General features: G+C 42.3%; 2 protein-coding genes across 10 annotated transcripts in view; one reads left to right on the top strand and one right to left on the bottom strand.

Moving 5' to 3' along the window:
- Positions 1-10489, bottom strand: part of LOC124231314 (E3 ubiquitin-protein ligase TTC3-like) — a 122420-nt gene extending 111931 nt beyond the window's left edge. For 2 of the 6 annotated variants that reach the window (XM_046648033.1, XM_046648036.1), the window contains exon 1: positions 10291-10420. The gene's annotated coding sequence lies outside the window, so the exon portion shown is untranslated. Of the gene's footprint in view, positions 1-802; positions 2145-10290 lie in introns of those variants that run through there. The other 4 variants (XM_046648035.1, XM_046648039.1, XM_046648037.1 and 1 more) reach the window with 4 other exon arrangements.
- Positions 10288-19698, top strand: PIGP (phosphatidylinositol glycan anchor biosynthesis class P). 4 transcript variants are annotated; one of them, XM_046648043.1, is made up of 5 exons: positions 10288-10387; positions 11259-11362; positions 15298-15370; positions 17925-18043; positions 19356-19698. In XM_046648043.1, exons 2-5 carry the CDS (start codon positions 11281-11283, stop codon positions 19484-19486), a joined length of 405 nt encoding a protein of 134 aa, XP_046503999.1. In that variant the 5' UTR covers positions 10288-10387; positions 11259-11280; the 3' UTR covers positions 19487-19698. The 4 variants fall into 4 exon arrangements, with proteins under 4 accessions (XP_046503999.1, XP_046503997.1, XP_046503996.1 ...); XM_046648041.1 differs by lacking the exon at positions 10288-10387 and adding an exon at positions 10508-10640; XM_046648040.1 differs by lacking the exon at positions 10288-10387 and adding an exon at positions 10513-10652.
- Positions 19699-25940: the final 6242 nt, after the last annotated feature.

The following is a 25940-nucleotide window of genomic DNA, read 5'->3' as shown; positions in this document are numbered from 1 at the left end:
AGGAAACCACTTTCAATAAGGTCATCAGTGACCTTCTATAACAGACTGGTTATCTATAATGTCTGGCACCTGACCTGCTCTGGATGAACAACATTTCCAGAGTTTAGAATGTAAGTTCAAAAGTAAAAAGTGACTGGAAAAAATAAAAAGACATTTTAGCATCCAAAGTACTGCACATAATATGGGACATATGCTATCCTGGGAAATATACACAGTTGTAAGCTCATTTGTATTACAAACATTTTTTGTATATAAATCCAGAAAGAGCCAAGAACTGTCTGTCACAGCCCATACATCACCATCATGGCATACAATTAATGTGCTCATACCCAGCAGACTAAGTCATTGTGACATGGGTCATTCACAGCCTGGCAGATCTCACTGATACCACATCCTACACCAACTGTACTGTACTTATGACATTGGTGTAATTTTTATTTTCTATTTGGTTTTAACTAGAGAGGTGATGTGGCATAGTGGTTAAGAGCATGATCTCTGGAACCAGACTGCCTGGGCTTGAATCCTGACTCTCCTATTTCCTGAATGTGTGATCTTGGGCAAGTTAACTTCTCTGTGCTTCGGTTTCCTCACATATCAAATGGGATAGCAACACTATCTACATAATTAACCAGTTAACACATTTAAAGTGCTTAGAATAAGACATGGTATACAGGAAACGCTATAAATATCAGCTATCATTAATATTAGATGAGTATTTTTAAAAATCCACTCTTGGATGCTTCTAGCTAAATGGCTACCTTAATTGCTAAGTCCAGAGAGTACTTTTCAGCTTACAACTTACTTGACGCTGTTGACCACTTCCTCCTCCTCAGAACTCTTCATTTGGACTCCAAAGACCATCTTCTCCTGGTTCTCCTCCTATTCTTCTGGCTGCTCTTCCTCAGTCTCCATGGGCTCTTCTTCTCCAATCCCCGCCACCCAAATGTCAACTCTCTTTTCTTTCCACGCTTACTCTCTCCTTGGGTGACTTTATCCACCACACTCATGGCTTAAAACAGCACTTTCTGAACTTCCATCATTTGCATAGCTTCACCATAATTTGTGCCATTTCCACATACCACATGTATTTTTACTCACTTAATATTTCTTTTTTATTGGGTTCACTTGGCCTAAGCGATAATATCCATGATATCACAGGTTTGATGTATAACTTATGTTTTCCATACACATTAGAATAAATTCCTAACTATTAAAAAACTTTCCAGTGTTTATCTATGTACCACTTTAAATTATCTCGTATCGCACTGTAGCAAACAAAGGCTGAGACGTCCAAATGCTGAAGACTCTCAAATCTCTCTGGGCTAGGGTGTGTCTCGTGACTTTCGTGACTTCTAGACCATCCCTGTCAACTGCTATTGGATCTTAAGCAAGATGTCTCACGAGCCTCTCAGATTCACTAAGTTCAAAAACAAACATCTTTTTCCTCAAAAACCAAATAAAACCAAATTCTTTCCTCTTTCTGTATGCTATCAGTTAATTGCTCTACATGCCATCTGGTTACCCAAACTAGAAATCTGGGGATCAATCTAGACTCCTCAGTATCTGTCAACATTCCTATCCAACTGACCACGAAGTCATGTAATCTCTACCCCCTAAGAACTCTAAAATTAGCACACATACACCTCTTCATGCCCAGTGCCACTGCCTTAGTTGTAGCTTCATCTTTTCTCCTCTGAATTAATTTAACAAGCAGTCCTAACTGGTGACCTGCCTTCAATCTTGATATCCTCTAAAACTCTGATCATAACATTTTACTGCTTAAAATTATTCAACACCTTCCCTTCATCTTCAGAATTAAGTCCAAACTTCCTACTATTGCATAGAAGGCCTTTTGTGATCCTGTTCCTGCTTTTATCTCCAGTCACTCCATGAAATCCAACTCAGAAGCCATCATATTCAACTGCTTGTCATTCCTAAACAAACCCTATCCTGCAATCACCTAATGCCTACCAGTCCGTAATAATAAATTCCACGAGCATTTCCTGCTCTTCTCACTACTACCAAGTTTATTTCTGTGCCTCTTCTCTGTAAGCCCAAAGCACCCTGCCCATATCTTTTTTGCAGTAGTTTCCACACTGTTTGGTCATCACAGGTTTATCTCTGTAGGTTCACTCGGGTCCAGAGGGTACACTGTGCCCTACTCACCTTGATTCCCTAGCTCAGTGTTTCCCCTATTTCTAATTCCCATTCCTCAAAGTAGAAAACTTTGCCAAATCCACTTGCCACCTGTACTGTTATTTATTTAATCTTTTTCTTTAGGATAACTCAACTTTTAACTTAGATGTAAATTTATTTTAATAGAAAATTTGATACACCAAGAAATCTTAGATTTGGGAGGACAGAATTTTTTTCCTAACACAAACTAAAATAAAAATGTACTACTAAAATTAAAGTAAGGGACTTCTGATTTCATCAGTTAGCAAGAACTAATGGGGGACTCTATCACTCCAAAACAAAGTGGATCCAAGATTTTAAATTTTTTTAATTTTGCTGAGCTCATAGAAATAGGGAACATGTAAAGTCACCCTTTTCCACCAAAAGCAACAAACCTCTATCTGACAGTCAAAAGCTATAAGCAGTAATGCTAGGAGCAGCAGTAGGACCAGGACACTGAGCCCTGGGCCAGAAGCAAAGCGAGGGAACTGAAAAGTGGTCCATGAAACTCCCTGGCCCCCAACCAAAGCTGACCCAAATCCTATCAGAAGAAAAGCACCCCCAAATCAGACTGTCAAGATTTCCACAGAGAAAGATCAAACAGGAATTCATTATCAATGATCACCAAGAACAGGAAGTGACAATCCACCATGAGGGAGAAAAAACAGAAAAACAAGCAATAAATTTAGACCCCTAAGGACAGGAGAGACTGGGATTGCCAGACACAATCTACAGATTAGCCATGGACTAAAAAAAATGAGCCACCAACATGAGAATATAAAAAATGAATATATTTGGAAAAAAAACAAGTAGAACTTTTAGAAATTAAAAATAGAACTGTCAAAAGTAAAAGAAAAACAATGATGGGTTAAAGAGAAGATTAGGTACAGATGAAGAGAAAAGTGATAAACTAGAAAACGTGCATGATGAAACTATCCAGCACTGTAAATTCTGGTAAAGAGAAAAAGAAATGAAAAACATGAAAGATGAAAAGTACCTTATCTGGGAACAGTCTAATACATATATATCCAGTTAAATTTCCAGAAGGAGAGAATAGATAAAATCAAAGAGAGACAATATTTAAAGAACACAGGGCTCAGAATCTTCTGGATGACATGAAGGACAAAATTCAGAATCAGGGAATAGGTGTATCCAAGAGGATGAATAAAAAGTAATCTCCATTTAAACTTAGAAGTGAAATGATATAACACCAAAGCCAGAAAATCCAATGCAGTCAAAAGAAAAGGAACATTTTCTTCAAGAAGCATAAAGAAAACTGGCAGCAGACTTTGTACTTTATGTAAAAGAATATCTTCACCATGTGGACAGAAAATAAATTATCTACCTAGAACTATATACTCATCAAAATTACCTCTCCAGAACAAGAGTAAAATAAAAATAATTTTAAATAAAAACTGAGTTGTCCACCAAGAGACTTGAACTAACTTCTAAAAGTACCAATTAAAAGACATAAACTGACTGGATTAAAAGAAAAATCCATTAATATGTTCTTTATAAGAGACACCAAAAGTTTAAGGACATAGAAAAAGTGACAGTAAAATGAAGAAAAGGATATTCCAGGTAAATCACCAGCAAAAGAAAGGTGGAAGAGACAAAACTGATCCCAAGACAAAAAGCAAAATTAAGCAAAATTAAAATGGAAAGGATCACGCCATAATAGAAAAGTTCCAATACACTGGGAAAATGATGTTAAACTTGTATATATCTAATCAAATAGTTTCAAAATACATAAAAAGAAAAATTGTTAGAACTACAGTAAGTCTGTTAGAAGGTAACAGCAGGAGACTGCAACTCATCTCTCAACTAATGACAGGTCAAACAAAAATCAATATAGTTTGAACAACATAATTTACAAGCTTGATCTAATGGATACATCACAATCAGAGAATACATACTTTTCACAAGTACACATCCTTTGACTATACAATTAAGAAATGAATAAAAAAAGAAGCATTAATGTAGATACATGTGAAAATTTCAAAACACATTTTAAAGAAAATTTAAAAACACATAAGTCAAAGAAGAAATCAAAACAGAAACTTAAAAATATTTACATGTGAAAGTTAAGGAAAACACTATAAATTAAACCACATTAGATAAAGCAAAAACGAACTTTGAGGAAATTTATAGCCTTACATGCTCATACTAGGAAATAGGAATGGATGAAAATTAATAAATTAAGCACGCAATTTAAGTTAGAAAAATAATATAAGAAAAAGAAAGGAAATAATAAAGAGGGGGAAAAATCAATGAACTAAAACCCCAAAATATAATAGGACTAATTAGGCCAAAAATTAACTCTTTGCCAAGATTAATAAAACAGACAAAGTTTTGGCAAGATTAATCAAGAAAAAAAGAGAAGTCATACACAAATAATATTCAAAATGAGGAAAGGGAACATAACTACAGATAAAACATATTAAAAAGGGAATTAATACCACAAACTTGATGCCAAAAAACTTAAAATTTTTGTTGAAAGCAGATTTCTAAAACTGACCAAAACTGACTAAAAGAAATAGAAAACCTGAAGTCCTATTACTATTCAACTGCTAATTATTACTATATTACTAACAATCTACAATCCTTCCACAAAGAAAACATTAGATCCAAATGATCTCACAGGTAAATTCCACCAAACTTTTCAGAAACAAATCACTCCAATCCAAACTCTCCCAGGAAGCAGAAAAAGAGGAACTACTCTAACTGGCATAAGGCTAGAGTAACCTTAAGAGCCAGATCAGACAAGACAATCACTAAAGACAAATGACAGGTAACTTCATTCATAAACACATACAAGAATACTGGATAGATTCCAGTAGCTCATAAGAAGACAATCCATCAATTTGGATTTACCTCAGGAAAAAATGTAAGAGAGAATTAAGAATTTTAAAATGTATATATTGGAATCCATTACATATAACAGATTAAAGGAGAAAAACCACAAGATATTCTCAACAGACACAGAAAAGCATGTGACAAAATTGCAAACAAAGACTTCCTAACTTAATAGAGAATATTTACAGAAACTCATAACAAACATGATTTTTAATGGGGAAACATTCCCTTTAAAATCCAGATGTCCACTATAATCACTTCTAGTGAACACACTTCCATTGAAAATACATCTAAAAGTGTGCCAGAATATTAGGACAAGAGAAAAATTAAAAGGAAAAATAATTAGAAAGAAAAAACCAAAAGTGTCACTATTTGCAAATGATATTATCCACATAGAAAACCCAAAAGAATTACAGAAAATACATTAGAAATAATAGGAGTTTATCAAGTGGATGGCTAAAGATCAATGGAAAAAATCCATTAAATTTCTGTTTATTAACGATAAACAGTCAGAAAATAGAATCTCAAAATAACACCATTTATAACAGCAAGAAAACATCAGGATCGACATTTAAAAAGTGTTAGATCTGTATGAAGAAAACTACAAAACTATATTAAAAGACATTAAAAACCTAAATAAATGAAAATACATACCATGTTCTCAGACAGGAAGGCTCAAAATCTTAAAGATTTCACTTCTCCCTCAAATTGATTCAATCAATTCCAATTAATTCTCAAAGAGTTTTTCATTTCAGGTGACAAGCTGATTGTTAAAACAAGAACAAAGGTCCAAGAACAGCTGAGACTCAAGTCCTCCCCAGATATCAAGATTTCTGGTAAAGCTATAGCATTAATGATTACAACAGTGTGCTATCAACACAGAGACAGACAAGTGAACAAGTGGCACAGAAAGATGAGCCAGAAACACACCCATGCATATAGAAACTAAACATGTCAAAGAGGTGGTTCAGCAGATTGCTGGTGAACAGAGGGCCAATTCAACACACCACAAATATGGGGACAACTGTCATCACATGGGGGGAAAAATGAAGGCGGATCCCTATCTCACACTGCACACAAAAATCAATACCAAATGGGTTATGAATGTAAATGTGAAAGGCATCATTTTAAATCTTCTCAGAAGAAACAGAGGAGAATGTCTTTATAACCCCAGAGCAGAAATTTCCAATTAGATTACATTAAAATTAAGAACTCTGTTCACCAAATACACCATAAAGCGTGAAAAGACAGGCCACAACTGGAGGAAGATATTTACAATGCATATAATCAATAAAGCATTGGTGTTACCAGTTTACTAGTTTTAAAAGACAACCAACAGAAAAATGGGTAAAAAATATGACCAGATATTTCACAAAAGGGAAACAGATGGTTCATAAACATATAAAAAGATGCTGAAACTCATTAACAATCAAAGAAATGCAAATTAAAACCACAATGACACATTATTTTGTACTCTTCCGATTGGCAGATATTAAGAAGTCTGACAGTAATAAGTGTTGCAGAGGATACAGATCAACTATAACTCTTATAGACTGCTGATCAAAGTATTGACAAACCTGCTAGCCAAAGTAGAAGCTGGTACAACCACTTGGAAAAACAATTTGATATAATTTTGTAAAGTTAAACATTCACACCCCATAACCCAGAAGTTCTACTTCTAGCAAAAAGCTTACCACAGTGGAATTCCAACCTTTTTTTTTTTTTAACTCGAAAACCACCAAAAACGCTTTTAAAAATGATATACTCTTCACACTTTAAGATAACATCTAAAAAATTTCAGCCTAAGTTTAAATAGTTACAAAGGATGAATTTCTGGAGTATCACAGTAACATTTTAAAATAAAACTGACATCATTGGTTTAAACTGTCATTATTATAGCAGAGTTGATCAAAAGATAACTATATATACTGGTAATTAAAATAAAAACGAACTTTTATTGGAAATGCAGCTCTTGAAGAGATAAGAAGTACCTGGATTAAAAGAGGTTTTCCTATCACTATACACTGTATTTTAAATTATCCCTTATGTTGTCCTTGGAGAGTTTTTCCACTTGGGGCATTGCCCTTGTAAAATTCCATGTGGGTGAGTGGCATGCCCTCCTTATCTAAGGTGGAAGAGATCCTGTGAAAGGGAAGGTGGGAAAGTAGAACCAGTAGAAAGCCTCTGTCATACGCCTCAGGCATTACCAATTTTAGGAGAGCGTACACATGGAATTTAACGATCTATAAATTGATTCATTAACATCACCTGTGCCCAAGTACGCCTTAGAAAACCTCCAAGACTCCTCCATGGTTCATACACCCCAGTGTGAATATTAGAGAAATTCTTGCAACTGTGTACCAGAAAATACGTACAAGCATCTTCAAAATAGCAAAACCTAGAAATGACCAAAATATCCATCAACAGAAGAATGCATACACTGTGTTATATTCACCCACGGAATACTACACAGCAGTGAAAATTAATGACTTACATCTATACTCAATTACAGTGATGCAGAAACATAACATTGAGAGAAATAAGCAAGCCCCAGAAAACTGTATCCTGTATTCCTTTTTTTAAAGACCCAAAAACAACAGAAACCATACAATACATTGTTAAGGGATGCATACACACCCGATAAAATTATTGTTAAAAAGCAAAGAATGACAGACACAATTCAGGATAGTCACTCTGGAGGTGAGCACATTCAATATTGGTCATTTGGATTCTCAAGGATTAAGTGGTGGATAGATAAGTTTTCATTTTATTGTTTTGCTTCACAACTTGCTTATATGTTACATTTATTTTGAACACACCAAATATTACATTAAAGAAAAAAACGATTTTAAAAAACCACTCATCATATGAAAAAAAGTACGTAATTAAATCTCTTCACCTGCAGCTAGAGAGGTACATATAACACACCATGGAAATTACTATCTTTACACCAACCATAGGAACTGACATACCTTAGGTACAAAACAACTGTTTATTGGAATTAATCTTACGAGGACCAAATGAGATAAAGACGGAGCCAGTTAGCCATGAGAGATGAACCCACAGGCTGACACAGGGTTAGCACAGAAGCCAAAGTGGCTGCAAGCAAATTTAGCCACAAGCTAAAGTTACAAGGAAGCTGGTCAGTGGAGAGACAACAAACATGTAAAAGTCTGATAGCAAAATGTTAGCAAGGATGTGAGGAAACGGTGTCCTCACTCCATACCAATGAGAGTGAAAATTAGTACAACCACCTGGAGAGCTTCTGTGATATTTGGTCAAGTTGAAGATGCACTTATCATACTATGCAGCAATTCATCTACTAGGTGTATTTCCTAGAGAAACTTCCAAATGTGTGCACAAGCAAACAAGTACAAAGACGTTTATTGCAGGATTGTTCTTAGAGTGAAAAACCAAAAAACAACTTCAAAGTCCATCAATAAGGAAATGGATAAATTTTGGTATATTCATACAATGGAATTCTATACCAGCAATAAAAATGAACGAACCAATGATAACACCATTATCGAAATTTATTCATATATAAATCTCAAAAATGTGATGCTGATCGAAAAAGGCAAGCGGCAAAAAGACACATATCATTTAATACCATTAAAGTTTAAAACACACAACACTAGATATTGTTTATGGATTCACTGTGATCCAAGTATAAAATATGCAAGAGAATGATAGACACAAACCTGAATACGGTGGCTACCTCTAGAGAAGGAGGGGGAGGAACTGAGAGCACCTCCAATATCTTCAATTTTATCTCATAAAAAAAAACAGAGGTTCCGAAGTAAATTTGGCAAAATAATTACATCTGTAAATCTGAGTCATGGGTTGGTTAGATCCCCCTCTGTATCTTATATGTGAAATATTCCAAAAATTAAAAAGGAAAATTAGGCAAGAGTGAGAAAAGAGAGCAAATGAACAGAGACAAGACACCAAAACGCAGCCCTTGAGCGCAGAGCACGAACCTTTGAGCAAGAGCAGCAGCAGTTGGGTCCCTAAAGGGTTTGAAATTTCTCTCTTTGCATCCTTATAAGAAATTCCATTTCCCTTAGGAAAAAACGCAAATTTCCTGCAATAAAAAATGCCCTAACTAGAGCTTAACTATGAGGAAACTATTCCCACGGGAGAAGTAAAATCTCCAAAATGTCTACCTTGCTTCCCGCCAGGATGTAGGGCAGAATCAAAAGAAATAATTTATGTAAACGCCATAAAACACCATATATATTAAGCATTATCACGAACGCCCAGGGTCGGCTAGAATGTATTCGCCCAATTGGCGTGTGCATATATTTTTAGGAGTTCTGCAGTGGAAGGGTTTTGGGCATCTAGGGCGCCTCTGGAAAAGGCACGCCGCACTGGTACCTACGCCTTGGCTCCATTTTTGGCCCTTGTCCCCTCCCTTATTCCGGCCCCAGAAGAGGCTGGCTCAACAAGCCACACCTGACACCGTAAACACTGCGGAGCAGCTGGCCAGACCCGCGGCTGTCCCCGGGTCCTGAAGCGTCGGGGGAGGGAGGATGCTCCGAAGGGGCGCAGGGGAGGGGGGAGCGCTGGGTTGATTTCCCCCCCTCCTGGTCCCCTCCTTGGGGAGCCGCCGGCCCCGACTCGGCTGCCATGCTCACCAAAACAGGTGGCGCAGACGTAGGAAACACAAGACACAGAGGACCGGGCGCGCACGAACATTCACGAACACTCGCGAACGAAAACCCGCACCACCGAGATCACGCACTCCACAGGACCCAAGCGCGGCAGGCGCGCGGGGACACGCGAGGACGCACACCGGGGGGGCGATGCTCCAGGCGGGGGTCACGACTGCAGGAGGCGCGGCCATGCGCGCGGGGGACGCACACTCCCCCGAAGGGGCAGTGACACAAAGGGGGGGGCCACCCACGCAGCCTGGGGCGCCGCCGCCGGGAAGAACCGGCGCACACAAAAAGGGGCCAGGAGAGGACACACGGGCTGGGGGACCTCACGCCTAGCAGGGGCGTCACGTCGCTCGGACCCGGGAGAAGATGCGCGGGCGGCAGGGAGATGCGCACACACAGGGGCCACATCCACCGTCGCCCGCACAGACCCCCGGAGGGGCCCAGGCTTGCAGAAGGGGGACCCCAGTCAAAGAGGACACACCCACTGGGGCAGACAAAGGCGGCCACACCCCCAGGGCACCGGCAGCCCGACCCACGCAGACACACCGCGGGCACCACAGCGAGCGACGCGGGGCGACGCGCACACACCCACACTCACCACACACCCACGGAGGGGGTGTGGAGGGCCCCGCTCCCCGGGCATCTCGGCTGCAGCGCGACAAGGAGACACATCCGGGAGCCCTGCCGCGCGCCAGGTGTGCACTCACCGGGGCCCGCCGCCCGCGAGCCTCGGACGCGGCCAGCCGCCGCCGCCTCGGGCCCTCCACGTCAGACAGACGGCGGCCGGGAGCTGGCGGCGGCGCGGGCGGCCGGCGCGTCACGTGGGCTGGCGCACATGCGCGGTGGCGCCGCCCCGCCCACCTCCGCGGCGGCGAGCGGAGCGATCCAGCGGGGACCCCGCGCTCGCGCGCTCCGGTCCGACGAGAGGCGCGGTGCGCCTGCGCCTGGGTGGGTGTGTCGGTGGGTGGGTGCCTTCGCTACTCGGACTTTCCATCGGTTTTTTTTTTGTCTCTCGCCCCCCTGCGGCTCGCCCCTTGGCACTTGCGCAGGGGACTCAGCGCGGAGGTGGCAGAGCGGGCGGGAGGGGCCCCACTGGGCGCATGAGGGACACAAGGTCGAGGGTCTCCTATCCTCCTAATGGGAAACAGAAGCCCCCACGAGAGGGCAGGGTCGGGTCCCCGGCGTCGCAGCCCAGGCCGGGATAGGCCGCGCCAGCCTCCGCCCTGCCCTTCCCTTCCCGAAGGGAGGCGAAGCTTGCGGGGCAGGAGCGGCGTCTGTCCCTCCGTTGCTCTCCCCTGCCGTCCCCTCCCCTCCGCTGCAGGGTGCTCGCTCCGCCCTGTGTGCCCCTGTGCGCGCCCAGGGGGGTTTGCGCGTGCACGCGAGGCGTGGGGTCTGGTGGGCAAGCGGGGGTGTGTCAGAGGTGTGTGCGCAGGATGACAGTTTGCAGTGCTTTAGTCCGGGAAAATCACTGCAGGGGCTGTGCCCATGGCAGAGCGATGAGGTTAAAACAGACCAATGGTGACGGGGAGGAAATCACTCACGGGCCATTGTGTTTCTTTTCCACAGATTGTCTAAAGCCACCGGGAAAATGGTGGAAAATTCACCGTCGCCATTGCCAGAAAGAGCGATTTATGGCTTTGTCCTTTTCTTAAGCTCCCAGTTTGGCTTCAGTAAGTACTTTGCTGAGAGATGGCCAGGGCCTTTTCCTGGTGTTCCAGGACAAGGAAATTACTGCGTTTGTTGTCAGAACGTGCGCACATGAACTGTGGTTCTTTCTACCTATGTCTCTTTTTAAGAAGACCTGAAGGGAACCTAGGTTTGTTCGGAGGTTTTTATGTGCCAGACACTAGCCTAAAAGATTTAGTCTCAACAAAATATTTATACAGCAGCAGAGAGGATTGCAAAGTGAATAAAACCTGGTCCCTGTGGTCATGGTCTTGTGGGCAAGACCGACAAGTAAATCTGCGATTAACACTCAGTGTGATAAGTGCCATGGGAGCCCAGGGGAGAGACGTGAAATCAAACTGGGAAATCAGAGACAGCTTTTTCCCCCAACAGTAAGAAGTGGGGAGGCCTTGAATGAGGGGTTTGGATGTGAGTAAGTTGGTGTGGCTCCAGTGCAGCCTGTAGGAGCTGGAGAGTGAAGGGAGTTAGGCTGGAGAAGTCAGCTGCCCTATACATCCCAGATCTTGCTCAGTCTCCATAAGATCCCATTTTACAGATGAGGCAACTGATGCTCACTGAGACACTAAGATGCCCAAAGACAAACAGCAGGCCCCACGTCTCTGCTGAAAGGGATTTGAGAATTAGGAGGGAAACAAAAGGGAGAATATTAGGTGCCCACCATCCAACTTTGTGGAATTTTGTGGAAACTGGGGAGGTGGGGGAGTGGGAGTGCTTCTGAACCCTAAGTGCATCAGTATAGCCAACCAAGCTGTTGGCTAGGGGAGTCTATGGAGTGAAGAAGTTATAGCTTGAGTTCAAATCCTGACTCCCCCACAGATTCCCTCTGTGATCTGGGACCATTTACTTAACCTCTTCGAGCCTTCAGGTTCTTCATCTGTAAAAGGGTGGTGATGATGTTTATTGAATGCTTATTATGCATAAGACAGTCTTGTAGGGTAGATAGTCTTATTTTTGTCCCCATTTTACAGATGACAATACTGAGGTACACAGGGTTTAAGGAACGTGTCCAAGGTCACACAGCCAGTAAGTGATGGAGCTAGAATTTGAACCCAGACAGTGGGTTGACTTCGCTCTGCTGCCTCTTATGACTGTTGTGAGGATTAATTGGAGTAATTTATGCAAAGCCCTGAAAACAATGCATGGGAACAATAGTACTTAATAAGTGTTAGCTGCTGTTATTGTTATCATCAACATCACCATTTTTGTCAACCCTTGTTTTAGAGAGTATGAAGGATTAGAAACTGTACAAATAAATCAAAGTAATGACTTTAAGACTTAAATCCAGTAATACCCACAGCCGAAACTTAATTCAACAAATTTTTTAGTGCTCACCACATGCCAGGCACTGTGAGAGGCAAAGGAGGAGCAAAATAGCCCAAAATTTCCTGCTTTCATAGAGTTTCCATTCTCATGGGGGGAGCTAGCCAATGGACAAGTTAAATATGTCACACATATACAACGTGAGATGATAACATGTACCATGGGAGAAATTAAGCAAGAATGGAGAATAAGGAGTGGGAAGAGGTTGCTGTTTTAAATACAGCGGTCTGGAATTTCCAGTGCCTCGCTGAGAGGTGAGATTTGAGCACAGACGTGAAAAGTGCAAGTTAGCCATATGGTGATCTGGGAAAAGAGCCTCCCAGACAGAGATAGCCAGTACAGAAGCCGTTAGGAAGAAGCATGCCTGTAGGTTCAAGAAACATGTCAGTGGATGTCAGTAAGGTTGAAGCCTGAGAAAGTGAGGCAGAAAGTAATAGGAGGGAGGAGGTCAGAGGCCAGTACCCAACAGTTATGATAAAACTAGTGGTGGGTGCAGGGGGCTTACATGACTCCCTCTTTACATTGAAATATTTACTGAATTAAAAGCAAGGTAATTATCTTAGTCTGCTCAGGCTGCAATAACAAAATACCATAGACTGGGTGGCTTATACAATATAGATTTATTTCTCACAGTTCTGGAAGCTGGGAAGTGGAAGATGAGAGTGCCAGCATGATGGGGTTCTGGTGAAGGCCCTCTTCTGGCTTGTAGACAGCCAACTTCTTGCTGCGTTCTCCCATAGTGGGGAGAGAGCGTGAGCAAGCTCTGGTCTCTTCCTTTTCTTGTAAGGATACTGATCCCATCATGGGGGCCCCACCTTCATGACCTCTTCTAAACCCAACTACCTCCCAAAGGCCCCAACTCCAAATAGCATCAATTAGGGCTTCAACATATGAATTTGAGGGGGACACAAACATGCTGTCCATAACAGGAATTGCAGATTGTGAAAATAGCTTTGAAGAACATAAAGGGAAATGATTGGGAGTAATGAGGGTGTGGTGGGTGGGATACAGCCGTAATAGCAAGTGATGGGGAAAACCTCTTTTAAGGAGGTGACATCTGAGCTAAGACATGAAGGAAGAGAAGGAAGCATCCATTGAAAGAGCCAAGGGAAGAACATTCCAGGCAGACAGAGCTCACTACAAGTGCAGTGGCCCTGAGACAGTGTGGCTGGACTGGAGTGTAGTGCCTGAGAACACTGGAGAGCTAGGCAGGAGCCACATCATTTAAGTCCTGGCCATCCCTGGGTAAGGAGTTTGGATTTTATTCCCAGGGCACTGAAAGATTTAAAAGACAAGTGTTATGGTCAAATTTATATTTTTGGAAGGTCACTCAATACTCTGTGGAGAATGACTGCTCAAGTGTTTTCTTTCTTCAGGGTTGAAATTACTAGACACTCACTCTGAAAACTCCCATAACTCATTCATCTGCTCTTGCCACCGAATCTCGTGGGGCTTCTTACTGCCTTGGCTAACCTTCTACTCATCCTTTAGGCCCCAGTTTTCCTCCAGGAAATCTTTCCTGACCATTAACATTGCCTGCATCACCAGCAGTGGTGCTCCTATATCATCTTTTGTTAGTCACTCATTAGCACTTCTCCTAGTGTACTGAAAATAGCAATCTACTCCTCTCTCTTCCTCACAAGATTTTAAGCTCAGGAACGGCAGAAGCCATCTCTTTTGGATTCACTGTTGTGTCTCATGCTTCTGACATATAGAATTCTGTAATACATATGTGTTGAGAAAAATGTTAATCCTTCATCATCATCGATATAGGTAGTTTGAAATTTGTGTCTGCCACTTACCCATGGCAGATATTTCTAAGAGTCCGTTTCCTCCTCTGTAAAAATGACATAATACTTCATAGGATTGTTTTGAGGATTAAATGAAATAATGCATGTAAAATGCTTGGAAGTGTGCTTACCCCACAGTGAGCGGTCAGAGGTTAGCTGTTTTTACCACGTAGGGACAACAGTAAAGGATGCCCCAGAAAGTTGGATTGAAGGAAATAAGATTGTGCTCTGGGAGATAAGGCGGCAGCCCAACATGTGGATCAGGACAGGACTGTAAGCAACTAAATGTCTGTAATTATTTCAACCCTGTGGGATGAAGCATTAAATTCCTTGTATGCATAAAGAAAATTGCTTGGTGCTATCAGGATTACAATTGCTAAGGCACAATTTCTGCCTTTCAGTTGCTTAAAATCCAGTGTGAGTTAAAACTTGTTTTAAAAAATGATTAATGGAGGAAAAGGGGAGTTGCTGTTTAATGGATATGGAGTTTCAGATTTGCAAGATGAAAAAATCCTGAAGATTTGTGTCACAGCAGTGCAAATATACTTAATACAACTGAACTGTACACTTAAAAAAGGTTAAATTTTATATTTTTAACCACAATAAAGAGATTACTAATATAAAATAATTATAATAAGTATTGCAAGGATGATAGAAATAAGGAGCTAGAAGAACTGAAAGGAGGGAAAAATCACTTCTGAGTGAAGCAGGGAAGCTCCAGAGGACCCTTTCTGTTTTATCTGAGCCATCCTAGATGAGATGCATGCCTTACTGACTTTTTTCTTTTTTTCTTTTCCCCTCTTCTATAGTACTATATCTCGTGTGGGCATTTGTTCCTGAATCTTGGCTAAACTCCTTAGGCTTAACCTATTGGCCTCAAAAGTAAGTTGAACGTATTTCTTGAATAAAATAAGAATATATTAATGCTGCTTTGAATGATCAGATATTTCCTAAAGACTACCCAAATTTTCAATGTTTATTCTTTTAAGATCCATAAATAACCATTTAGAAATTCAAAGCTTTTTAAAGATCATTATTGGTGCGCCTCCTAATTAAAGATGGTGGGGTGAACACACATCTTTATCTCCATTTCCTCCCAACATCCTGCTAAAATGATACTGTAGAAAAAAATGTAAGGCGTAAACCCACGGGAACAAATAACGGAAAAGTAGATAAGAAGTATCAACAGCATTTTGGGAAGTGGATTGCAGGCGGGTGAGAGGTGACTGACTTAGTTCCCTCTTCTTCCACATTGCAAAAGGAGGGAAGCCAGCAAGAATGTTTGTGCCCTGGAACTCAGAAAGGCTCAGACACTGGAGGTACAGGCACCTCTTTAACACAGTAGTTCTGGGTTGGGCTGAAAACAGTGCTTAAAGAGCATTAGACCTCCAGTCCCCTTCCTCGGCCCTCAAAACTGAAGACCAACCCTCCCCTAGAAGACAGGAGTGTTGCTCTCTGAAAAGGTTGAATGAGGCTCTGGGCTGGGGACGCTCCGTCGAACTGAATGTGGAGATGAGGCTCCTACCGAAAACAGAAGTGTGAATCTGCTCAGTGATGGGATTCCCCCCACGCACCTTTCCTCATTGGGATCTCAGGCTTCTGATTGGCAGGCTTATACCACTCTACTTCTCCCAACAAAGAGGGTAGGGTGCTCCCTGAGGAAGTCACCCAGCTCAGGAGAAAAGATCTCTAATTTCTGACATCTGGACATCCTCCAGTGAATGGCCGGGTCTCCTACGGTGGAGCTCACCAGTTGGCCATCCTGCCCACGTGTACATAATGCTTCCAGTTAGCTTCTTATTACTTCATTTTTAAAATATGAATGGACAGCTGTAACTTACCAGACATTAAAAAAACCCTCTAAAATGGAATATAAAAGAGAAAAGCAAAAAAGGGAACTTGAAGGAAATGAAGATAATGCAAGGAACAGAAGAAAATTTTAAAATAGCAAAATACTCAAAGATAATAAAAGATTATAACTATGAAACAACAGAATGCTATAAAAAGGGGAATGTTCAGGGAATTACTGTATTTGGAAATTATAAATATGATGGCGAAAATTAAAATTTTAATGAAAGGTTAGAAGATAAACTAAAAGGTAATCTCCAGAAAGTAGAAGAGAACACAGCAAAGTGGCAAATAGAGAAGAGATGAGGAAAGTATAACGGCAAAAAAGCTATCTCTTGGAAGTTCCGGAAAGAGAAAACAGTAGGGAGGAAATTATTAAGGAAACAATGCACCCGGTAAAACATCCAGGACAGAGCACGTGATGTGCTGAACCATATTGAGAGGATAGGAGATAGAGTCCTATCAGAGAACTTGAGGATTCAGTATTGATAGGTACATGGGATACCAAGCAAAGAGACAAAAAGATGTAACTACTAAATCCAGGAAAAACAAAATATTGTACAAGGAAACATAATAATACACTAAGGTGCTCAGTTGCAAACATCATTTATATAGTCACAATAATTTTTTTTTAAAGATTGACACCTGAGCTAATATCTGTTGCCAATCTCTTTTTTTTCTTCTTCTTCTTCTTCTTCTCCCCAAAGCCCCCCAGTACGTAGTTGTATATGCTAGTTGTAGGTCCTTCTAGTTGTGCTCTGTGGGACGCTGCCTCAGCATGGCTTGATGAGCGGTGCCACGTCTGCACCCAGGATCTGAACCAGGGAAACCCCGGGCCACCGAAGCTGGAGCGCCATGTCAACCACTTGGCCACGGGAGCGGCCCCATAGTCACAATAATTTTTAAAAACTGCTCATGTGGGGGCTGGCCCAGTGGTGCAGTGGTTGGGTTCACACGTTCCACTTTGCCAGCCCGGAGTTCACTGGTGTGGATTCCAGGTGTGGACCCACGTACCGCTTGTCAAGCCATGCTGTGGCTGGTGTCCCACACATAAAGTAGAGGAAGATGGGCATGGATGTTAGCTCGGACCATCCTCAGCAAAAAGAGGAGGATTGGTGGCAGATTAGCCCAGGGCTAATCTTCCTCAAAAAAACTGCTGACATGATCAGAAATTGTGATGTAAGTATAGTAGGAGGATAGGGAGGAAGGTGAGAGGGCAGGGTGCAAAAGAGCTAATTTCCTCATCTCCGTCTTAGGTAGTCCAGAGAAAATGTCTGAAATTGAAAAAAATCAAGAGATAATAATGAGTACCTTGTGTAGAAATGTGTAAGTAAATACCAGAAGAAACAGCTCAGATGCTAAAAGTGTTCCCTTTTGGAGAGTAAGACTCTGGGGTCAGGATGGGTGTGATTACAGGATTCCAGCTTTTCATTATAGGCCTTGTAGAATTATTTGACTGCCTTTTATATGCATGTATTCCTTCAATAAAAATTAAAATTAAATTTTCACAGTATGTTAACTTGGTGATGGACTCAAGAATTCAGCTCTTTGGGAAGTCTGTTACCTGCTTTAATATTCTCTTCTGCAGATACTGGGCGGTCGCATTGCCTGTCTACCTCCTCATTACTATAGTAATCGGTTATATACTCTTATTTGGAATAAACATGATGAGTACCTCTCCACTCGACTCCATTCATACAATCACAGGTAAATGGTATTAAAGAAACTGCTGGGGGATGGAGGATGGGGTGTCAACACTTTTATCAAGCAAAACAAGGGCCAGCCCCGTGGCCAAGTAGTTAAGTTCACATGCTGTGCTTCAGTAGCCCAGGGTTTTGCTGGTTTGGATCCTAGGCATGGACATGGCACCATTCATCAGGCCACGCTGAGGCAGCATCCCATGCGCTACAACTAGAAGGACCCACAACTAATAATATACAGCTATGTACTGCGGGGATTTGGGGAGAAAAAGCAGAAAAAAAAAATCTTATTAAAAAAAAAACAGCCAAGAATATGCTGCACTAGGTGACACACACTGGCACAATAAAAAGAACCTAGGAGAAAGAAATACAAAGTTATATCAGAGGAAGTGTTTACATGGCAGAAATAAGTTCTGATGAATATGCTGTTTGCAGCACTAGTTAACAGGTGTATTTTTCCATAAAAACCACAAGCATATAATATGTTCTTCAGCAACTTTGCCTGAGAAAAACTTTTTATCCTAAACAGGCAGTGTTGATCAAGGAATGGCCAATAGGTCCATGCAGAGCTTGTCCAGAAGAGGGATTTCGAGGGGAGGGGAGATGTCATCCTCAGGGTCACTGTACGCCTGACCCCAATTAAGTGAATAGAAGAGCCACAGCATGTTTTTGTAGTTTTCTATTTTTTAAGTTCTTTTACTTCAAGTCTAAAGATTAAAATAAATTAGATTCCTGAGCTTGCTTAGATTCTAGGAAGCAAAGTACTTTTTAAGTTCCCTGATATGATTTTTTAACTTTTCAAAGCCTCTTTTTGTCAGCCTATACGATGTATTTTGAAAATCAATTATAGTATTTTTATATTTCTTCTCTGATAGCCTTCTGTATTCCCTGCATTCTTGACTGGAATTACAGCAAATAGACAGTTTGTGCAAAGAGGGAAAATTGTTAGGTTTGCATGAATGATTGTACCAAATGATGTAATAGTTTTGGGGTGTTGATTTAAATATGTTTCCTAAGCCTGGGTAGGCTTACCTACCTATGGTCAAATGGCAAATGGGACTTTAATCATCATTGTATAGTTGAATGAAATATTAGTTCCTTAACCAAATTAGAGATGCAAAAAGTACTTTGCTGATTTTTATTTTAATTGGGACATTTCTTCTAAAGAGAGAATATAAGTAGTCTTTTAATTATGTTAAACGTGGTATTTGTCGTTGTCCAGACATCAGCCTCGTAAACTATGTGGTGGGTCTCTATAACCCACAGAGACTAGAGAAGAAATTGCTTGGGTAACTGAGCCCTTTTTCCTCTCCTTGCAGATAACTATGCGAAAAATCAGCAGCAGAAGAAATACCAAGAAGAGGCCATCCCAGCGTTAAGAGATATTCCTATTAGTGAAGTAAACCAAATGTTCTTTCTTGCAGCCAAAGAACTTACACCCAAAAACTGAGTTGTGTGTAGACTAGCAGCACACATTTATTATACGTTTTTGATGTAATAATTTTGACCATAATTATTTTGACTACCTCTCTTATTAATCCCTGGTGTTGAAATATAAAAAGATGTAAGTTGAACTTCTCTTAGGTTAAGTTTCATTAGTATTTAAGTATTCTCAAATATAAGTTATTAAGGAGAGAATAAATAAAATACTGCATTACCATATAGCAGACTTTTTGAAAAATAAGTGTCAGAAGCAGCAGCAAGAAGTCCCAACAGAGAGACATTAACGTTGTAATTTTCAGGGGCAATTGTGTCCTCCCTACTGTTTGTTCTCAGAGGCCCAGAATTCAAACTCTTGGATTTGGGAGAAGGGTATGTTTAATGTGCGTGTCCTTGCCACCAGTTTCATGTCTAAGACACAAACAAATATTTATTGAGTACTTACTGCGTACCAGGCACTGAGGATGTAGCAATGATAAGATTCTCTCTCAAAGAGCCCACGTTTTAGAGACAGATTGAGAAAGACTAAGCAAATAAACAAGAAAATAGTATTTGCTGGGTGCTATGCAAAGTTAAGATAGTATAATATTCTAGAATGTAAAGTGGTGACTGCTGTAGATCGGATGGTCAAGGAAGGCGGCTCAGAGAGGCAGCTGAGGTTGAGATTTGATTAGCAAAACCGGAGCCTGTTGTATAAAGATTGGAGGGGGAGGGAGAGCTTCCAAGCATGAAGCAGCTAGGGCACACCCTCGGTGGGAAGGAGCTTGGTGTGTCCTCAAGACAGCAGGCCAGCGGGGGGCCTAGAGCACACTGTGTGTCCGTGTGTGGGTGTGGTCTGGGGTGAGCCTGGAGAGACCCAGCCCCAGCCGTGAAGGGCTTTGTAGGCCAGTGTAGGAAGTCTGGATTCAAGTGTCAGTGTGATGAGCTTGAGGCTCTCCAGATACTCAGCTCTTGGGAGGTTTTAGGGAAAGGTGTGACATGGCCTGATTTATCTTTTTAAAAAGCCACTGACGGGGCCGGCTCTGTGGCCAAGTGGTTAAGTTTGCGCGCTCCGCTGCGGGGGCCCAGGGTTCGGATCCTGGGCGCAGACATGGCACCGCTGGTCAGGCCACGTTGAGGCAGCGTCCCACATCCCACAACTAGAAGGACCGGCAACTAAGATATGCAACTGTGTACCGGGGGGGTTGGGGGAGAAAAAGCAGGAAAAAAAAAAAAAAAATTGGGAAAAGTTGTTAGCCCCGGGGCCAAACCCTAAAAAAAAAAAAAAAGCCACTGACAGTGTGTGAAGAATGGATTGGGGAGGGGGAGTTGAGGATGGGGCAAGAGTGGAAGTAAGGAGACCAGTCTGGAGAGTCTCGCATTAGTCCAGGCAGGAAGGCTTGCTGCTTAGAGCGGAGGGAGCAGTGGAGCTGGGGAGGAGCGGGGTGGCTTTGCAGCATCTGCGGGGACACAGCTGACCGACTGGCTGCATGGATCCGACTGTGCAGGCTAGGCAGACTACTGAGAGAAGCTGTGATCAAGGGTCATTCCTAGGTTTGATGGCTATGCCTTTTACTGAGTCAGGCAGTATTGGGGGAGGCACTTGAGGGGGCTGGAGGATTTGGAATATGAATTAGTTTGAGTGACACCACCTTATTAATATCTGGATGTATCTCATATAAGATTAAGAAGCTTAGATAGAAATAGGTTTTAAAGAGCAAACATATATAACTTAGCAAGAGTAAACACAGTTGGCCAGTGGGACCAAATCTAAGCTCGTCTAGCACTCAAGGCCTTCTAACTTTTGACACCCAAAATCTCTACCCAGGAGTGGAGCCGTGTTTTAACTTATGTAAATTTAACCATACCTGCTGTAAAAAAAGAAAAAGTGAAACTAATAATTGTAAATAGTTGGGAAAACTAGGACTTGCATTTCAGTACCCGTATCCCTGCCTAGTAAGCATGCGATGGATAACATGAATCTGCTATTCCTGTTCCCTAGTTTGTCCTAGTTCCTGTTTTTTCATAGCAAGAGCATGGCACGTCACCACATTTAAGAGCAGTTTGAGGGGACCAGCCAACTCCATCAAGGGTAGACGGGTAAATAAATTGTGGTCTGTTTATACAATGGAAAACCACACAGCCATATGCCAACAAGAATGAATTTCTGCTCCACCTAAAAACATGAATGAATATCACAGACATAACGTTGGGCAAAAAAAAGCCAGACATAAAAGAATATATACTGTATGATTCCATTTACATGAAGTTCAAAATCAGGAAAGACCAGTCTATGGTGATAAATATTGGAATAGTGGTATTAACCAAGAGGCAGCAGGAAGGAGCCTGCTGGTGCAGTGGAAACACCCTACATCTTGATCTGGGTGGTGATTACCTGGATATAATATGTTTAAAAAAAACTCAGAGTTATGGGGCCCGGCCCCATAGCCTGGTGATTAAGTTCAGTGCACTCTACTTCATCAGCCCAGGTTCAAGAGTTGGATCTCCAGTGGGGACCTACACCACTCATCAGACATGCTGTAGCGTCATCCCACATACAAAATAGAGGAAGACTGGCACAGATGTTAGCTCAGGGCTAATCTTCCTCACCAAAAAAAAAAAAAATCAGTTAAATCATTTAGATTGGTGCTCTTGATGTAAGTTATACATCAGTGAAAAGGAAAAGAACTGCCTGTACCCCACCCCCAGAAATTTTGATTCGCTCGTCTGGAGTGGGGTCCAGGCGAGAGAATTTTTAATGTCTCCCTGACACACAACACGCAACCAGGTTGAGAACTTCTGCCTTAATCGACTGGACTTAACTGAGTCTGTGGTCACCTAGGGGAGTGGCTGTTCACTTTGGAAGAGAAGGTCGCCATTGTCAGCGCTGTTCTCTTCCCACTTTTGCAAGACTCCTGCCCAGGTCAACATTCTTCCTTTGCATTCCCCTAGGGCCAGTCATGGGCCCAAGAAGGTTTTGAAATGGGTCAGAAAAGGACCTTAATTAACTCCAGCACTGCACTGCACTCGAAACCTCAAATTAATGTTTCACTGTGCTTCCCGGCCATGTTGTCGTGATAGCTCATAAAAGGTGATGCCAATGTATTTCAGACTATGGGCTGCAATTCTTTTGAGGGTCGTGATCAGTTTAGTGTAGCGATTCTCACCTTTTTTTTTTAATAAATCTCAGGACTCCTTTATACTCATAAAGAGTGAGAGCCTGAAAGAGCTTTTGTGTATGCAAGTTATATTTAGAAATTAAAATAGAAAATTTTACTTTATTTGTTTATAAATAATAAGCCCATTACATTGTAATATATTTAAGGTATTCTATGAAAAATAACTATAGTTTTCAGAACAAATTTAGCAAGATGAGTAGAATTGTTTTACATTTTTGCAAATCTCTTAAACATCTGGCTTAATGGAAGACAGCTGCATTCTCATATTTGCTTCATTCAGTCTGTTCTAAAACCACACGTCACAAAGCCTCTGGAAAGCTCCACTGCATACTCATGAGAGAATGAGAGTGAAAAAGACAAATAGCATCTCAGTGTTATAGTGAAAATGGTTTTGACCTCACAGACCCCCAGAAACAGGGTCTCCAGACCCCACTTTGAGAACCACCGGCTCGTGGGCCTCAACTAGCATGTGTGTATGTGTGTGTGTGAACTGAGCAGAACACAGTATACAGAAGGCATTGCGCTCGGTAAGGGTAAATACCTTCATTAAACACCCCCGGTGGCCACCTCAGATCCTCTCTGTTCCACCTCTTATTTGACCAAGTCCACACAGGCGCCACTTGCCAGTGCACCTCGGGAGGAGGGGGAGTCAACACCCATAGGACACCCTGGAGCCCAGTGTGGGCCAGGCACCAGTCCCCCAAGGAGGTGGTTGTGAGCATCATTTCCTAAGCTGCTCAGGCGGTCCTGTGAGACAGCTCGGTCACCATGGCAATAGTGAACTCCATAACGCACGCCTGCGTTGGCTCATCTGTCTTCTCTGTTTTATTCCTCTTGCTTCCCGCTCCTGCTCCCTGGTGTCATTTTCCAAATAAACTGCCTACGCACGAGGCTTTGTCGCAGGCCCTGCTTCCGGGGGAACCCAGGCTGAGAGGTTTTTATTTTGTACGTTGTATTTCGATTACAGGGCCACGATGTAACTGCATTTCCCTACTGCATGTCATAAATTAAGAAAAAAGTTTGAAAGACACTGTGTTTTGCAATAAGCCCAAATAATAGCATGAAATACTCCAAATGAAAAACGTCAGTAATATAAAAATGTTCCAGTTTTAACAAAACCTCCAGTAATGAGATTTTCAGTGAGAATTAAAAGTCTGAATATGAAATCACCTATGTGAAAAGCCTACAGAATTCAGACCCAGAATTCTGCCCTCCTTGATTTCTTGACCTGCCCGGTTTTAGTCAGAAGGATCTCAATCAAGTGCCTGGGCTTCCTTGAGAATAGGTGCCACTCCTTAAGCAAATTGATCCAACCCAAACTTTCTTGTATGTCCCACTTTTTTACAGAGTCGTCGGACACACAGTCATATTGTCAGCCCCACACCCGTGGAACCTAGAAAAGCCAACTAAATCAATTGCTACAGCCATTGCCCCAGAACCCAGAACACTGGACAGTACAGACCCCCTACCAGCCAGTCACCGCAGTGCAGACTGGATGGAACGTGGGGAAAGGGAGGCAGAAAACGGAAGATCCAGAGGAAAGAGGTTCTGCCGGATTTGTCTTCACAGGATCAGGTCGGGCTGGGGCATTTGTCAAGGTTCTCAGTCCCTCAGTGTAAAACTCAGTGGGGTTAACTGTGGAACCATGTACTACTTCGGAATGGGTACAAATTGACTTAGCCACCTTTTCTATTCTGGATAGTCTAAGTCAAAACACGACAAAGGTTCATTTTTCAAAGAACAGGACTCCGAGTTAGCCACTAATCTGAACGTGGCCACATAGATAAGGACAGCTGATGTCTCAGTGCTCACCTGTATGGACTCATGACCAAGGACCAAATGTTCCCTCCCTCCCCCTCCATGCCTCATCACCACGTAAGTCCCCCTGTGCCAGAGATGTGATGGAAACCTCAGAGGCCAAAGGAGCCATAGAGTCAGAAACGATGGCGTGATAGAAAATACAGTCGTAACTCTTGAACAAATGTGTTTGTGGGCCAAGATTTATAGCTCTTTCACACGATACAGGAGAAAACCCCCTCCAAAAACTCAATATCCGTCTCAGGCTATTTCTGCAAATCCAGAGTGTCCAATCTCTGCTTGTGTAGGTCACAGTCACAAAGGGTCACGTGGCCAGGGCTGGATGACACCAGCCAAAGCCTCACGGTGATTGAAATGTCACACTCGAATCACGCCATAGTCGGCCAGCACAGCCCACTTGTGTCATCAAGCTTGTTTATGCGGCCCCCGCTCACTAGAAGCAGCTGTGAGTCAGCCTGCATCAGCTGCCGCAGCTGCCCCATCCTGTTCCCACTGGTTTCCAGCACCCCGTCTTTTGACTGTTCTCAGGTAATGTGCCATGAGTTGGCATGCTCTGGGGAAAGCACAGTCACTCCTCATCACCATTCTGTGAAGGACAAGCACCCGACAGGAATTAAAATGCAGTGTCCGCTTTATTACAGATGGAGCCAGATTTTCAAGTGCTGCATAAACATGAAGCCAAAAGCACGCCTTCTTCCTTAAATCTGATGTGAGGAGGGCTGGGCCTGCAGATCTAGAGACTTGACCCAACCCTCTGCAACCTGGGAGGTCCAGGCAGATGGCAGACAATTCGGGCGCAGTCCCCTCTGCCCATTTCCACCCATTAGAGAAGTCACACTGCTTCCCGTGAGTGTTAGGGAGTATGGGGTAGAGAGAATGGCAGGAGAGTCTTCCCCAGTCCTTCCCCAAGAAGGCAGAAGTGTTTCCATCTCTGAGGCAGAAACAGGAGAAAGACAATGGTTCCCGCACCCTGGCCACTTAGGTTGTCTCCTGTTTTCTCCTAGTTTCAAATAACACAATGGACATCTTTGTCGATAAACTTTGTGAAATTGTGTCTTTGGGCTAGGTTCTTGTCACTGGAATTATTACAAGGTCAAAGGGCTTGAACATTTTTAAGACACTTAATATGTGATGTCAGACTGATCTTCAAAAAGGTTATATCAATTAACCCACTCCCTATAGCTCAATAACATTGGGTACTACCCTTATACTGGTGTGATGGTTAATTTCATGTCAACCTGACTGGGCTAAGGGATGCCCAGACAGCTGGTAAAACATTATTTCCGGGTGTGCCTGTTTCCAGAAGAGAGTAGCATTTGAATCAGTAGATTGGGTAAAGAAGATTCTCCCTCCCCAGTGTGGGTGGGCATCCAGCCCCTTGAGGGCCCCGAATAGAACGAACGTTCTCTCTCTTCTTGAACTAGGACATCCATCTTCTGCCCTCGGCCGTCGGAGTTCCTGGCTCTCAGGCCTTTGGACTCTGACTGA

The sequence above is a fragment of the Equus quagga genome, chromosome 21, assembly GCF_021613505.1.
Source record: "Equus quagga isolate Etosha38 chromosome 21, UCLA_HA_Equagga_1.0, whole genome shotgun sequence".
NCBI lineage: Eukaryota > Metazoa > Chordata > Mammalia > Perissodactyla > Equidae > Equus > Equus quagga.
This window is presented reverse-complemented; position numbering and strand designations above follow the sequence as displayed.

Coding starts and splice junctions, on each gene's coding strand:
- PIGP (XM_046648040.1), top strand. CDS start 10,528: ATGCGCGGTGGCGCCGCCCCGCCCACCTCCGCGGCGGCGAGCGGAGCG. Junction 10,653..11,258: donor GCGCCTGGGTGGGTGTGTCG/GTGGGTGGGTGC, acceptor TCTTTTCCACAG/ATTGTCTAAAGCCACCGGGA. Junction 11,363..15,297: donor AAGCTCCCAGTTTGGCTTCA/GTAAGTACTTTG, acceptor CCTCTTCTATAG/TACTATATCTCGTGTGGGCA.